This window comes from Molossus molossus, unplaced genomic scaffold (genome assembly GCF_014108415.1).
Source record: "Molossus molossus isolate mMolMol1 unplaced genomic scaffold, mMolMol1.p scaffold_m16_p_11, whole genome shotgun sequence".
In the NCBI taxonomy this organism is placed as follows: Eukaryota; Metazoa; Chordata; class Mammalia; order Chiroptera; family Molossidae; genus Molossus; species Molossus molossus.
The window spans coordinates 5,218,601-5,235,902 of record NW_023425346.1 but is presented as its reverse complement, the minus strand read 5'-3'; the positions used below and the strand labels follow the sequence as shown (position 1 = coordinate 5,235,902).

Sequence of the window (17,302 nt, the reverse complement as noted above, 5' to 3'; positions counted from 1 at the left end):
CACCCCAAGATCTGCTCCCACCTGCCTCTGCCTGCCAGCTGCCTGGTAGGCTCAGTCATTGAAAGAACCTCTGCTGGTACTCAAGTTACATGAGGTTGGTTTTCAGCGAGTTGCCAGAGAGAGTGAATGTTGTTCACCAGATTAATACACATTCAAACTCTGTGCCAGTGCTGGATTTGAGGCCCCTCAGCAAAGGTTCAAGGGTAGCTGCCACCCACTGTGTGTCCAAAGACCTCTGTGCTTTGGCAGGGTCTCAGGGAATTATCAGGGTGAGACCACTAGGGTTTATCAGGTCCAAACAAACCAAGATTTGGCTGTGTAAAGGAAGGGCTCTTCAGCAGTCATGTTCACAAGAGACATGTGGCCGCCATGTTATAGCCACACCACTCAGTCACTGACACCTTCGGAGTCCTCCCGGTCTTTCCCATGCAGGGCCCAGGCAGCTGGATCCTCTGCAGGGCGGGAGTGGGCACTGCAGGCTGCAGCGACAGGGAGTCTGGGGCGTGGGGTTAAGCATTCCTCCGGCTGATGCCACACGGAGGGGAGTCCTCCACCCAAGAAGACGGCACCGGCAGTCTGGGCGAGGGGCTCAGCACTGGGGCCCTGGTAGCTGACCTTTCGGCTCTCCCTCCAGAGCCACAAACCCACGCTCTCCTCACATGGCTCCCGTCTGCTCTGCCCTCCTTCCACCAGAGCACAGGGTGAATGGCTATGGACAAGATTTAGTGCAATGTCTCTTTAAGAGGGGACCAGGGTCACTAGCTGACTTTCAACTCTCCCTCGTGGACAGAAACCCCACTGATTTTCGCAGCCAGGTGCGATGTGAGTGCCTCTCCTGGCTCGGTGCTCAGGGCTGGGGACCCTGCTGTGGGGCCGAGAACCTTCCCTCCCCAGGGAGAATGTCTGCAGCTGAGATTTCCCTCCAGAATCTCGGCTGCCTCCTGTGGGGGCCTCGCAGCCCTTTCTCCGTCCCCACTCTTCCTGCCCGTCTCACGTGGCTTTTCTTTAAACCCTTCGTTTGAAGACTTCTCTTCAACTAGTCTTCAGTGGGTTATTTAGGTTGATTGTTCTATATTTTAGTTGTAATTCCAGTTTGGTCCTGGGAGGAGGTGAGTGTAACTTTTACCTACACTGCCACCGTCTTTGATCTCTCTAAACGTTGCTCTTGAAATGTTGCTGTTATTATTTACTCAACAAACTGTCAGTAAAATAAACTTAAACATTCTGCAAACACAGACAGTAGACCAAGTCTTTCATCATACTATATATAAAAAAATACTAAGTATTTACAACGGGAAATGAGATTTTACATTTCATAGAGTTACCTTGAATTCATCTAGATAATTTACATCAAAACTGCCGCTCCTTGTCTAAGGTGTATATCCATCATGGTTAGTTTTTGTCAAAAAATTAATTAATAAGGTTTGAAGGGGATGTAATAAGGCATCGGGGCAGGAATTTTGACTCCTCTGTTCCATTCTTCGTGACCTGATGAAGTCAATATGAATATCTGGGAGGACTTTTAAAGCCTCAAACCCCAATATGTTCCTGCAGAATGGGGAGATTTTACTAAATACATGATATGAATTTTATTAACTTAACTATCTCTATTGCAAAAATGCTTTAGAATTGCTTCAGAGTCTCTAAGGTTGCTTCAGGGCTAGATTCTATTATTCTTTGATTACATTTATAGGCTGAGGAAGTGGAACTGGAAGGTCAGTGCACCCTTCACGATCCAGGTGACTCAACATGAATGAGAATCCGCCCTTCCCGGAGCTCAGCTGACTCCTGACCATGGAGAACCTCGTGTCCTCTTCCTGTCCATTTACTACAATCTCACACCAATGTCCATGCCCGCTGATGATTACTGTATGTAATTATGTTGAGGAGACAGCCAGAGTCTCTTCACAGGGAGAATTTGAGGAAGACTAGGTGATGGTTGGAGGACTCTCTAAGGTGATGGAACACCCTGGCTTGACCATGGACTGTAAGTACTACAATGTGATACATGGGAAAACAAAAATGTCTGTCATACCTTTTCTGCAAAAAGGCCCTTCATAGGGAGAACTGGTGCAATCGCAGAAGTACCCGCTGCGCTTCTCCACACACTTGCCCCCATTGTGGCAGATGCTGCCGTAGCTGCTGCAGTGGCCCGGGCACCCTGGTCGGACTCCAGATGTCACCTTGGCCCTCTCTTCCAGGTCCAGTCGCTGCCCATTCAAGTGTAAGGAGCGTATGCATCCTAGAAAGCCTTTCTGTTTGGATGATGTTCCTCCTAAGTGGTGAAAAACAGAAGGAAGATAATGTAAGCTACCATGGGGTTCAGTTGTTTTAAGTTTAATATTAGAATTCATAACAGTTGACTCTTGTTCTGTTGTGATGCTGTGCTGGACTTTTTCAATAAAGTTTTCATGGAGAATTAGAAATTTAAAGGGTCTAGGAAAAGCACGTGCCTTTTCAGGCTGGGAAACCCGCCCCCACACACACTCAAAAATTGTTTTTAAAATGTTCTAGCTCATATGGAACTTTGAACTTTACATATTTAAGGTAGACATGTGAAAAGAAGAACTTGTTATTTTCCGTGCAAATGGAATAAAGTGCATTATTAGTTTAGAGCTGTCAACTCTCTGAAATGGAACAGAAGCTGGTGGTCGGACTCATCTGGTAGGAAATGGGAAGGGCATTGTGATGATTATTTGGGCACTGTGATGTACCAGAAAGGGGGTGGGCTTTAGGACCAGGTAGACATGGAGACACACTCATGTTATAGATGATTAGCCATACTGACCACTCACTCAGCTGAGCCCTAGCTTCTTGATCTGTAAAATAAGAACAAGTCTATTCCATGTGTTCACAGTGAAGAGTAGTTAAGATATAGGAGATTCTCAGTCACTGCTTTTTGCTATCCCTGATCTTGAACACGCACAATTATGTCTCTCTCCCAAAGATTACAGCAAATAATTGTTTGGAAGACACATTTCTTCTAGAATACTGAAAAGGATTGCAACCCATCTTTCTGAGGGTACATCTTGAAAGTTTCAGAGACATCTGCAATGCTCATTGCAAATTATTCAACAACAGAGTCAATTCAAAGATTCAGAATGTTTTATTACTGTTGGAAATCCAGGATTCTACTATCTTAAACCTCTCATTTCAGAAAAATGTATATTGAGAGACAACAAGCCCAGAAATTAAGCTCAATCCCATCAGCAGATATTGATTTTGTGTTAAGAATTCTGGAAGTTCCCAGAGAAGACACATGTCCATCACTAAAGAGCCCGAGTTCTATTCCAAGCTCAATGCCTTGGGCTCCAACCCATGCACATAGGTCGTGGAGGACACTGCACGGGGTGCTGAAGGGGAGGACACGGTGTGCTGGGAAACTAGGACCGACTTCCATTTATTTTCCGTGGAAGACAATTCTGCTTTCTGAGCCTCATTATTTCTAGTTCTTCATATTGAAACTTTATTAAATCTTGGACCGGCAAATCCAGATATAAATATATCCCCACTAAAATGGATACAGATATGAATTTTGAATGTGCTATTCCAGACTAGGAGTATAGATGTTCAACAAGAAACAGAGCTGTCTGGTAAAGAAATGAAGATGTCGTGTACACATTTCCTGCCGTCAGTTAGCCTGTCAGGGTGGACAAGCAAATACTGGACATGAGGAGGGGGGCAATGCAGGGTGGGAGAGGGGAGAATTTTGCCTTCCCTGAATTACACCAGGTCATCAGACCTGTAAATATATGTACGGCCCTCGCTCTCTGCCTCCAAAGACAGAATGCTCCCTCCACGATTAATCTAGTCTCTTCTCCCGAAGGAATGATAAAGCTGCATCGTGTTGTCCGTTCTGGGAAGTGAGCCTCGAGCTGGCCAGGAGGTCAAACCCAAATCACATTCTCCTGTCTGTGTCAATATCGGTGAGTGCGTCTCCTCGAACCACAGGATCAATCAATTATAAGTAAAAGCAGACCGTGGAGGGAGGTTAATTATTTCTTTCCTGGAGATTGTGTAGAAAAAAGCAGACAGGATGTACGCAGTCAAACGCTTTGTTTTATGTTTCCCTCGTTTTGTAGTTGCTCCCTGTGGTGGATTTAAATAATTCTTCACATGTCTTGTTAGTGGCATTTTTTGTTTGTTTTTTCTAACAGAGGTGGAGAATGCAGAATCTGTTGTGACTCAGCTGACAAGTTCATAAATGTAAAAAGCAACTTGGGTGGTTTCTCTGACAGAAATGAGCCTCTTGAAGTTTGAGAAATATAGAACACAGTGAGCACGACCCAGAAAACAGGATCAACTCAATCCCAGACGCTGACAAAACAATCGACTATGAACGAAATGGCAAATAAACTAAATTTCAGTTTTTACCAGACTGCTGCTCATTCTTTACAAGGGAATAAAATACCAGAGGTTAGAAGACTTTATTCTTTATGGACAAGCAATACAGGGGTTGGCAACAGTCGGTTTATAGTTTTTCATATGGAAAATAATACGATAATAAATAATAGTATGAGAATACACTGTGTTTCATGTCCTCACAACAGCAAACTAATTTTGCCCACCCCTGTATGTAGACTCAGCAGAGAATAATTCTGGGAAGATGTTCCCCATCCACACATCATGCCCGCCAGAGTGTCAACATCGTCCATTTCTGACATTACCTACTAGGTGTACACTAGTGTTGGAGGTGTGACCCTCTGCGAAACGTAAATACTGTGCAGAGATGCACCCACAGTCTCCGCCCCCTCACTCAAGCTCCTCCCCCAGCCCCGCCCTGTGGTCTGCTTTCACAGGTATTGTGGACCCATCTGCTTCTTCCCACATCTGAGCACACCTCACTCAAATCCCAGCAACAATGGTCTAACTGATCTCCCAACTCTTTGCCTTGAGTCTTTTGATCTACTCACCACTTTGCAATCAGAGAGATCAACCACATGTAAAATTTTAATTCTGCTGGTCCTGTTTGTTACCCCTCAGAGAGTAGTTATTGCAGAAAACCCAGCTGAAATCCTTCGCATGGCTGATGTGCCACGAAAGAGCCGGCCCTCCTTCTCTCTCCATCTTCCCACTCTGACCCCAGGGCGGCAGGCATCCACATGCTAATGGCTCTCCACTGCCCCGTGGTCGGCCTCAACTTCCGACCTCCTCATGGACTTTGAATTTAGGTCATGAGCCCGGCAGGTGTGGCTCAGTGGTTGAGTGTCAAACCCTGCACCAAGAGGCCACTGGTTCGATTCCCAATCCCCAGTGGGGGCATGCAGGAGGCGGCCAATCGATGTTCTCTCTTATTAATGTTTCTATCTCTCTCTCCCTCTCCTTTCCTCTCTCTCTCAAATCAATAAAGAAAAATAAATTGAATTTATGTCATGTGGCATCTTCCCCCACGCTCCACAGCTCTCCTCCTCCCCCGCCATCACAAACACACCTGCACTCATAGACCACATTCCTTAGTTCACATAAGTCTTGCCTATCCACTATTTAAATTTTACACTTAAAAAAAAAAAAACTATTTAAAAGATTCTAATAATTCTCCACTAAGGAATCGGGAGATCTGTTGGCGGTGAACCTGCTTCCTGCAGGACAAGACTCAGCTGCAGGAAGAGGGACACTGTGGACACGCCCCGCCCGGTCCCCACCGTCACTTCACGCATTCACGTGGCCTTCCTGGCACCTGCACCCCTAGGCTTTTCTCTTTCCTTCTCTGCATCTTGTCTAGAGTTTACACAAGGTTGAAAGAAGAACAACAACAATGTAACATTATTCTTAAGGTGCTGAAAGTCACTTCACTGAGGCTCATACTTAATTGGCAAGAGAATCAGAATGATGCCTCAAATTCTAAAAAAAATATCAAACATAGTTGCTGTATGCTAGAAATGTTATAATGAACTCACTGAATACTCAATGGGGAAACAAGGTATCATCATGTTATTCACATTGCACAGTTTATAAATCTGTGTCACTGACATTACTTTGGCTAGAGTCAAGAATCTAACAGATTGTATACAGCAGAGCCAGGAGTCAGACTGAGACCCCCTAATCTTCAAAGACCGTGTACCTTCACACCCCTAAATCCTACAATGAACTATTTGATTAGACAATTTGGGTCAGTACTGCAACTAAGTGATTTTTCTACTTTCTTCCTCTGGTGTCCTACATGGTTCCTTCTACCAAGTAACACGCATGTATGCATTTACTCCCCTGGCTTTCAGAGCCTCCTCCTGACAGCAGTCGGCTGGCCTGCTAGAGGTACTGCTGTGTGAGACTCCGCGGTTGCCCTTGGTATCAAGTGTGTCCATTGCAATGCTGCTTCCTTGGACTAAGCATGAATCGACTCTTGAAAACTGACTATCATCATTTTCAGCCTGTCTGAGCAAACCTCCATGTGTCACCTGGACACATGTTCCCTCTTCCAGAGAAAGAGCTCAATTCCCTGTGCCTTCCGGGCACATGTACAAGAGCCCCCATTTCTCCTGTGTGCCCTCACCACACCTGACATGGTTCGCCTGAAAACAGGCATATTAATTCCCTTCCAGCGTGGGAAATAATGCAACTTCATGATTTATCAACTCAGTGTAGTACTTTCCCCATGAACTTATAAGTTGGGAGTAACCTTGGTTTATTTTGACCCAGATAAAGAAGCCAAGACCAAAATAAAATAAAATAAAATACAAAAACGTAAAAAAAAAATAAAAGATAAAAAGATCCACGAAATACCCAAAAAATAAGAAGGAAGAAAAGCCACACAAAATGAAATTCACAAGCCGACACCTTTACCAAAGGCCCATTCAATAATTTCGGCTCATCTGGAAAAATGAGATGGGAAATATGGGGAGAAGGAGACTTTTCCTTGCTCCTACACACATCGGCATGGGGATAAAGATGTCATTCCTACCGTGTACATGGAGAGAGCAGATCCTCACACTGTGAAAAGTAGTTACCGGCCTCATCACCTTGCTCTGCAGGTAAGGACAATAAGCACACCTGGGCTGTTTTCCTACAAAGGCCTATTGGCAGTTCACCTGGCGCTCACACCCAGGTCTCCTATGTCACTGTTGGCCATGGGCACTAGTTCTTGGACTTCTCTTGCCTCATCCTTTTACAGACTGCACATTAGTAGGAAATGGTGAGACAGATGAACAAGACCCCGGTGAGGGTCGAAGCCGGGAAGTCTGAGCACATAGTAACATTTCAGAAGCCCCAGGTCATAGCTTCTCCTGCTTGGTTACATTCGACCAGTGAAACAGGATGGCAGTCCACGTAATTATCGCGGGACGGAAGCCTGTTTCGGGAATCCGGCATGCATTGGCTGATCATCAGCACCTCACCTGGTCACATTCGGACAGGAGAGGTGTGCTAAGAGATTTATGCTAATTTGTGAAACAGCCGTTTCTGGTGCTCAGCAAGTGCTCCCGAGCACAGCGACAGTGCCAGTGGTCACAATGCTGAACGAAGCTCTGCTTTGATTGAAAAATAGTCCATTGGCTGAAGGTATCTGGAGACTGCCAAATTAATATTTAAGTACAGTCATAGTCCACTTTTCCCAGGGAAGGAGTATATGCTATGCTATCTGTTTCTGCCCAATAAGTAAAAATACCCAGTGTCTCTAAATGTCTAAGTGATAGGGAATGCGATTCTTCATTTTGACTGCTATAGCCACATAGAGCATATTTTTGTTGTTGTTTGTTTTGTTGTTTTTGCTCTTTTTTTGAACCCCTAAATTATAAAAAGTAGAGATAGTGCACCTTCAGCATTTCCAGCCTCCTGATGTTTCTAAATGGATGTATCACTGCACACTAAACAACAAAATTCAAACCAACAAACTAAAATGACCTCTGACAGCATTTCTCTTCTTCAAGTACATTAAGACAAATTCAATAAAGCTGGGCAACATCTGAGATGTAATTTATTGGAGAGAAACGCAGAGCAGGTGCGCTCACCACAGCTGACCTTGGCTCCTCCTCCAGCAGGATGTCTCCTCCAGCCCACCCACATGCCTTACAGCTCACTGTCTTTGTGATCGATTTAATTGAAACGTCTGGAGAAAAAAACCTGCCATGAATCACAGCTTCCTCTTTTCCCCTGCTGACTTGCAAAAAGTTATCACATATTCAGAACATATGATAATTTCACAGCTACATGAAATTTGCATGAACAGATCAAAGAATTATTCTATCTTTATATACACATTTTAACCTGAAAGATTCATAAATACTGCCTGAAGATAAATTCAACTTCGGCATGAATATAATTTATGAAAATCGAAAACCACTTGAATTGATTTCTCTCTCTCTCTCTCTCTCTCTCTCTCTCTCTCTCTCTCACACACACACACACACACATTAAACCTTGATGATTTAAAAAATATTCAAGGAAATAAAATGTGATGTTTCAAGAGAATCAAAACATCAATACGATTTAAAAAATATTTTAGTAGTACATTATAACATTTGAGTAGGTTCCTAATGAAGTAAATGCCTTATAATCATAACCATTTTTAATCACTTATATCTTAGCTTCTGCTAGATATGAAAAGCATGGCAGATAAAGAAAGAACAATTTCTGTTGAGAAAATAAAATATTACATATTCTGTTACTTTTCTTTTAGCTCCTGTGCTTTTAGGGACTACTTTTCTCAGATTTAAAAATTTTACAAACCCAAATTTAAAGGAAGCAAATAAAAGCACCCATTGATTATGGATGGCACTGTGTTATTGACAGGAAGACTCAGCAGTGTGAGAGTTGGTTAAATAAGAAAAACAAAAAGAAAAGTACATCTGGTTGACCGCCAACACTTGGACCCTATTTATATCATTGTTCTAAGCTTTTGAACGTCACATTTTCTAGAAGGGCAGCTTCTTGGCTTTGATAATATTCTAACATCCCCCACATGTACAGCTCTATTTTGTACTTTGAAGCGTTAAATGCCCTGCTCAACAATTTTATAAAAATCCTTTCTAAATAAATAGCTGTAAGACCGAGCTTCCCTACCTGAACTAATGAAGCTAGCCTCATGCACATAAACATGCACACACACACGCACACATACACACACGCATGCATGCACATACACACGCACACACTCATGCATGCACACACTCATGCACATGCACACATGTACACACATACACATGTGCACACACACATGCATGCACACACACACAGCTGCGGGCTCTGAAAGCAGAGTCATTGTACCACCTGACAATGTACCTGGCGTAGTCTGTGTCAGTGACTATGGAATGAATGAATGAATGAATGAATGACTCAGTGAATGAGCCTCTCTAGTCCCTGTGACCAGCAGTGGCAGCCAGTTCAGATGAACCACTTGTCTGAAGTCTGACTCTGAGTCCCAGTGGGGGAAGGAGCAGTGGGGAGCCATTTGGTTGGGGAGTCAAGACTGATTTTCCGTTTGAGAGGAAGGCAGTCACCCAAGTGATGTGATTTCAGGGAGGACCAAAGCAGGTCCTAGTTCGAAAGCCCGCAGTCCCCCATCATGTGGTTGATGACTAAAACCCATTTCAGATGGTGCAGCATATTTTATTACACTGTTATTGATACTTCTTAGGAGTTAAGTATCAGCCAAAAGGAAGTACGGCCCACTGACTTGGAGTCAGCACCACTGAGATGTAAATAGCTGACTATTCTTTTTCTAAGGACATATTATGATTATAAAAACAAAAAATAATAGGGGTCCCTGGATATCAAAATGTCATATCCACAAGGATAAAAGATACAGAAAGAGTCTGAGATCATCTCAACATTTGCTATGGGGTGACATCGTCTTCTACTGCCCTAGCTAATATAGCAAGCAAGAAAGAATGTGTGTAATAAAAATTATAATTGTAAATGTTTTATGACACATTTTAATCATTTCTCAGGTCGCAAATAAAAGCAAGGTCCCTTGGATGTGGCCAAGGAGTGGCTTTGGAGGGTTTTGAGCACAGAGGGCGCCTTGACATGACCCTACCTACAAACAACTGGCTGTTCAGTTGCAGTCGGAAATGGCCCTCCTCCGAGGTCTCCCTGCTCGTCCTTGGGAGGCTGTCCACCTGGAGGGAGGTCACCTTGAGGTTCCTCTCGGCCCGGACATAGTGCCACTGGTTGTCATTCAGAGGAGAAGGAGACTGGACTACGAGCTCTACGGGGCCGTTCCCCACATCGATGGCAAAAGTGATGTCGGAAGGAGCTGAAACCAAAAAGGGAGACGGGGAGAAGAGGAAGGGAGTGTCAGAGAGGTCAGGGCAGAAGCACACCGTGAATGAAGGCTGTACACATCGTGAGTCAGCAGCCAGGCGAAGACTTCATCTGAAGTCCCCGCAACACCAGAGTTACCATTAACAGTCATATCTGCCAAATACTACGGTTCAGGTTCTCATCTGGGCCCATTGGTCCTGATTGTGAGGATGCAGGTAATAGGGTGGAACCTGGCACAGGGACGTTAGTCTGGTGGACACGCATGGTGCCAGGGTTCTGGGTTCTCTGTATCTATTCTGGCTTCACCTGTATTCCCCTAGATTCCCATGGATGCCGGGTTAGTGCGGCAGTTCCAGACCTACAAGGGAAGTTCCATGACTAGACAGCTAGTGATCTTCTCCACGTTATTTTCTTCTTTACTGATTTTATATTTATTATTTATTTATTTATTTATTTATTTATTTATTTATTTATTTATTTATTCTTTTTATCCTCACCCAAGGACATTTTTGCATTTATCTTCAGATAGAGCAGAAGGGAGAGAGGCAGAAAGAGTGAGAGAGAGAAACATTGATATGAAAGAGACACATCAACTAGTTGTCACCCACATGACCCCAACCAGGGCCACGGACAAACTGAGGTACTTGCCATTAGTGGGAACCAAACCTGGGACTCTCTGGTCCACAGGTCAATGCTATAACTGCTGAGACAAATCAGACAGGACTCTTGATTGATTTTAGAGAGAAAGGAAGGGAGAGAGAGAGAGAGAAACATCAATGATAGAGAACATCGATAGAGAACAATGATAGAGAACAGTGGGGGCCTCCTGCATGCCCCCACTGAGGATCAGGCTCACAACCTGGGCATGTGCCCTGACTGGGAATCGAACTGGCAACCTCTTGGTGCAAGGTCAATGCTCAACCACTGAGCCACAGCGGCCAGCCTTCTCCATGTTATAATACATGTGATATAAGCATTCACACTCTTACCAAGATTAAAAAACAAAGAGGCTCAGAAAGTCGATGTGTCTTGTTCAAGGAGACATACTTGCAGGGGTGGTGCCTGGGGAGAAACACAGGTACACCCGCCCCACTCGGGCCCTTTCCCTGACCCTCCCTCTGCGTCAATGTGTGTCATTCAAGATGGGGTGGCCAGCCAGGGCCAGTAACACCTCAAACGGTGTGACAGTGGTGGTGGTGGTGGTGAAAGGGCCATGAGCCAGGGAGAAGCAGCAGCAGCCACGGCACGGGAGGTCCAACCAGCTGTGCCAGGTCCTGTACTGAGCACCAACCATAGATGCTATCATTTTATTTCATTTTATTTAGTTATTTTCTTTTTTTTAATCGTCACCTGAGGACATTTCTGTATTCATTTTCAAATAGAGTGGGAGAGAGAGAGGGAGGAAGAGAGAGAAAGAGGAACATCGACGTGAGAGAGATACATCAACTGGCTGCCACCCACACGACTCCAACCAGGGCTGGGAACAAACTGCAATCAAGGTACATGCCCTTAGCGGGAACTGAACCCAGGTATCTCTGGTCTGCTGGCCAACGCTCTTACCATTGAGCCAAACTGGCCAGGGCTTTGTGGTTTTTTTTTTTTTCTTTATTGATTTTAGAGACAAAGGAAGGGAGAGGAAGAGAGAGAGAAACATCGATGAGCGAGAACATCAATTGGCCGCCTCCTGCATGCCCCTTCAATAGGGATGGGGCCCACAACCTGGGCGTGTGCCCTGACCAGGAAACCGGCGACCTCCTGGTGCATGGGTCGATGCTCAACCACTGAGCCACACTGGCCAGGCAGATGCTATCAATTCTCAAAACAAATCTATGAGAAAGGCATCATTTTTTAGTTCCTTCTTATGGTTTAAAAAAAAAAAAAAAAAAAATTGAAGTTCTTAGAAGTTTGAATGATTTTCTCAGATTTTCCCAGATAGCAAGTAAAATCTGACTCCAAAAGTAGAATTATTCACTATTTTTTTCTCAGTTGAGTATACGTTATTACATTTTCCATTGATCCGTGAAAGTTTTTTAATCTGAAGGGCATGGACTGGTAACCTATAGATTGAGGTTGAGGAGGAGACAGCCCCTTTCAGTCGCTGGACCTGTCCCTGTCAGAATTCCCTTCTTCCTCAGGACTGTGAGCTGAGCCCTCTCCTCTACCCTACAACCGAGCATGGGTGTTATCCGACAGCGTCTCCAACTGCAAGATCTGAATAATCAAAGGTGAAACTGCACCGGGACTGCTCCCTCCTTGGCTCTGAACCCTGACAGAAAGCCGGTCTTGGCCTGAGGAGCCCCAGTCTGCAGACGTTTGCGTCACTGAGAACTTGAATTGCTGTTCGGTCTGGCAAATGTGAGCCCTGCCCGAGAGGGAAGCAGTAGGTAGGGGACTTAAAAGCAAAATTGGAGAGCGTGGACTCTGGACCCACCTCGGGCCAGTTTCCTATCCTGTCTCTGCTCAGATTTCTCATTTGTAAAATGAGAATAAAAACAGCACCTTACTGTCAGGTTCTTTACAAATGAAACCTCGTGGATTTTAAATCTTCATCACATGCAAGACAACTTGTATTGAAAACATTTTTGTACAACTTAAATATCAAAATACAGTACCAGAGAGTACAAATTGGACGTTGAGATGTAATTAACACTAAGTCATCGCTCATTACCCTGTGATGATAAGCCGTGACATTAGTGGCTGCTGGAATGAATCGAATGGCCTTGGGGGCTAATTTTTATTAGATTTGCGTTGTGGTTATTACATTTGCGCGGAAATGGTTGGCACTCATCTCCACCTTTTCAGTTCCAGGCCCTTAGTTACCAGGGATCTTATTTCACGCTCAAGCCAGGAGCTCCCTCCCTTTGAGGGGCTGGATTGTTGGAGGGAAGGGAGCTGGAACCTGCGGGTTAGGGAATCCCTGCCCTGGCGCGCAGCGTGTGCGTCTGGGGAACTGCTGCTGCGCGATTTGCAGGAGAGGGGTCAGACTGCCGCCACCTCTCTGGCCGGGGCTTTGCTCTTTTTCTGGGGCTCTTCAATTTTCGGGTTTCTGTTGGTAAGATATTCCTTGTGCTTTCAAGGGTATATGATGAGGTCACATTATTGTAATACGGTCAATTGCCTCAATCAAACTGTGGAAAACATCCATTTCGACACAGATAAATTACGCTCTTAATGACAAGCAGGAGTCTTCATGGTCATGGATGTAACAACGGCAAGGCAGGGGGAATAGTGCACCTGCACATGCGAAACGAGGGGTACCCTGAGCATAGAAAGTAGGAAAACCAGCCTCAGCCACGGAAAGTAGAACAGATTTCATGATTGCTAGGTACCGGTGACTCGAAACATCAGTGATAAAACAATCCTCTAAGAAAAAAAAAAAAAAACTAATTTTTTTGGTCTAAGTTCTAACCAATGTTAATGTTAGTATTCATTTTTAATAGTGTCTAGGTAAGCCTCAAAGAGCACCTTTTATTACTAACCATTTAGGAAATATATTCAAGATGAAAATGAATACAGAGAACTCCAGATAGATGGCTGACTCCTGAACATGCTGACTCAGAAGTACAGGCTGAGGCAAAAGTAGGCTTACAGTGGTCCATGTGGAAAATAATACAATCATTAATAAGTAACAATGCAAAAATTAACTGTTACACATTCTCCCAGCTGTAAACCTATTTTGCCCCACCCTGTATTTGCTTTTAAGAGTAAGAGCTCAAGTTCTGATTTTTCACTTTTATAATTAACATGCTATTCTTGTTCAATTCAAATCTGTTGAGCACTCATTTTGTACCAAAGAGGGTGTGGGCACAAAGTGCACCCAGAGAGCTCAAGCAAATCCGAGTCCTCAGAAACTACAGGTTTTTACCAAAGAGAATAGCAATCTAAGATGATTGTTTTGTTTAGTAAAAATATTTTAGTGGATTAATTTTAATTGCAGAGATATTTGAAAGTTGTTGGATTTGATTCTGAAAAATGTACCTGGAAAGTAATGCAATTTTTAAAACTTATTATAAAATGGGATTTTTATAAATTTGTGCAACACGTGTCCTTATGTTTAAAACTTTTTCCTGAAATGTATACTTCCACTGCTCAATGTGAAAATACATTAATTTGAAAGTTATAAAAAGTGCCATTTAATACATATCACAGAAGATATGTGAATAAATCTGATTATCATCTTTTGAACATGAACATGCAAAGAAAATAAATTTCGATGAAATCATACATTTGTAGAAGTAACGTCTAAGGAGCATAAGTTTTAATGGTGTTATTGTTACTAGACAAACCCATATGTAGGTATGACTTTCCCCTTTTTATAAAAGTCATGTACTTTAAAAGTATGTATTTATTCTATCATCTTTCTTTTTTTACTGGAATAATTTTATTGACAAGTTTATATATTAAATTTTGATACTAGAACATCTTACCATCTGAATTTCTATCATCTTTCATTTAAATTTATTATTATTTCTGAATATAAGTTGTATATAAATGATAGGATGTTAAAAAAAATGATCCATCCTGTCATCAAATGCACTAGATAGACCAAAGGTCATGGTGACATGGAAGAGAAACAGTGGGGATTCTCATTGGTTATGACACACTCCTCGTAGTGGAACATAAGTGAGAGAATTACAAAAGTGCAAAGGTGCAACAAAAAGTGGACCCCAAATATGGGTAGAATGCATAAAAATAAACTTTAGCTTTCCATGTAAATTGTTATGAACGTGTCTGTGGTGTGGGAGCTTCAAGTCATAGGTAAGAAACACCCACGGATCAGATCAAGTACACGGCCGTAGGTGCCCATGGGAACTTGGGGAAAGCACTGTTATGGGGAGAGAATAACTGATTAAATACTGATAGGTTATAATAATACAAAAAAACATTAGAAGGAACTAGAAATGGTCATTGCCAGTTCGGCAGATGTCCGGTGAGATTTTGTGGGACACATAGGCAAAGATGAGACTGGAATTTCTTTTGCTGACCAATTACATTAGTAATTCATAAATGAGGGAACTTACAGCTTATTTCAATTCGGATAAAGTCTGTAATGCCAAGATTTTCTAGGAAAACTCCAGACAGAGCCGTGGTTTTAAAAAAGAAGGAAATATCCGCGCTGAATTCCGCATGGAAGGTGGGAAAGTGGAGGTAGGAGGCTTCTGTGTAAAACGAGACAGCATTCCAGAAGTGACCTGCAGAGAGAAAACCTTTGAGCATCGCTGACTGTTTTGGAATGGGGGACAGAAAGCTGGGCATGTGCATGATAACTCTCAAGCCTGGGGGAACTGCTGGGAAAGGGGTAAGGGAAAAAGAACACCCTGTGCTTGTATCGTGCAGAAAGAAACCTTTCATTAATACTCACGGTCACCATAGCAACGCAAGGGACCAATTCTCCAAGCAGCTTCCGAGTTTGATCTGTTGGTGTCAGTGATGACTATCTGAGTGACGGGCAAGTGGTCTTTGAAGGAAAGAAAGCCAGTATCATTTGTCCTGCAAAACATAAATGTAAGAAAAAAAGAGGAGAAAATGTGGTTAATCTGGGGATGCTTTACCAAGACTCTTTTAAAAAGCGATTAGGGTCGTTGCAGCAGGAAGGGACAGGGAGGAGGGTAACAGAGGGCCTTTTATCTCCTAAACGTGTGCAAAAAACAAGACTGTCAATTGCAAAACCCATGGCCAGCTTCCAGAGCAAGCAGATTTTCCATCTTCCCTAAGTCCTTCCAGAAACACACACAGTTTGCTGAGCTTGCTTCTGCTTGCTGTCGTAGGAGCACACACCTGCCCAGGGCTGTGCAGACAGGATATGGGACACCACCTATCTCAGGAGTCCGCCTGAAACAGGCATCACAAGTCCCCCATGAAATCCCTGCAAGGCCTCTTTCAGCCACCTGCCAACAGTTTTCAAACAGTGTAGGATGCTTCTTATCACCTTCTAACTCAAGGTAAAAACAAGTCTTTACAGTTACTGTTGGTTGCTTGTCATTGTATTGTGCATTTTAGGGATCTTGGTAGTTAAGGACTCTGGTTGTGTCTTTGCTGATCATGAAAGTAGGAAACTGACTAGTCACCCTTTGACAACAATTTTAAAATACTGGTGTAAAGCTATTGATTTCTTTTTCTCTTGTAAGTTGTGTTTTGAGACTATTGATAACAATATACCATTTAGCTGAAAGTAAAAGAAAATGTAGGTAAGTAACTGGTATTGAATTAATACATATTTTGAACCAGCAATATACTAAGAAATAAGTGTATTGTCCTCACACAACACCCCGTGCATTGGGTGCCATCATCCCTGTTTATCAGTGAGAAAACTGAGGCTCAGAGATACTAGAAAATTTTCCTAAGGTCACACCACTGAAGGAGCAGGGCAGAGTCACATGCTTGGTATCTATTCATGTCTAAATTTTACAAGTAATGTCATAAATACATGTTCATCTGAGTGGAACTAAATCATATGAGGCAACCTGAGAACCACACCCAAGTGGGAGCACTTCCCACTAACAGCTGCAGGTAAACGCAGGATGGTGCTTCTTGCTGGAACATGGGAATTGGGAGGCAGAGTGACACGCACCAGTATTCAGGGCAAAGTATATAACGCACAGCAAGTTGATAACGAGAACATAAAGGAGCAGATTCATTTTGCTTCTCTCTGTATTCACAAAGAAGTCCACAGAACACACAAAATCAATATAATATGTCATTATCATTTATAGCTCTGAGTTTAGAGACAACAAAGATGATATTCCATATTATTAATTGAGGAAACACTGCAAAGACCAACTAGTGCGATGAAATGCTTTGAGGATGTAGCTTTAGAAGCAGATGGATTTGTTCTGGAATCTCAGTCCGCGTTCCCAGCTCTGTTGGCTTGGGCAACCCGCTTTATTTATGAGATTCCCCCATGTCCTCAGCTTTAGAATGGAGATATATGCCACATTACAGAGTCATAGAGAAGATTACATGAGATTATATAGTCACTGAGCATTGCGTCTGATCTACGGGAAATGCTGAAGAAGGGTGGTAGGGACACTTGCTTTAATTCTCAGAACTAAGACGTGTGTTTCTATTTGAAAGTACATCTGTGAACATTACTTGGACACAGAAT

General features: G+C 43.2%; 1 protein-coding gene across 2 annotated transcripts in view; it reads right to left on the bottom strand.

Annotated features, from left to right (window-relative positions):
* Window positions 1-17,302, bottom strand: part of CNTNAP5 (contactin associated protein family member 5) — an 883,849-nt gene that overhangs the window by 143,848 nt on the left and 722,699 nt on the right. For both annotated transcript variants that reach the window (XM_036254192.1, XM_036254193.1), the window contains exons 15-18: window positions 15,560-15,687; window positions 15,219-15,389; window positions 9,971-10,189; window positions 2,036-2,275 (exon numbers count right to left, since the gene is read on the bottom strand). In XM_036254192.1, coding sequence (XP_036110085.1) covers window positions 2,036-2,275; window positions 9,971-10,189; window positions 15,219-15,389; window positions 15,560-15,687 — 758 coding nt within the window. The remainder of the gene's footprint in view (window positions 1-2,035; window positions 2,276-9,970; window positions 10,190-15,218; window positions 15,390-15,559; window positions 15,688-17,302) is intronic.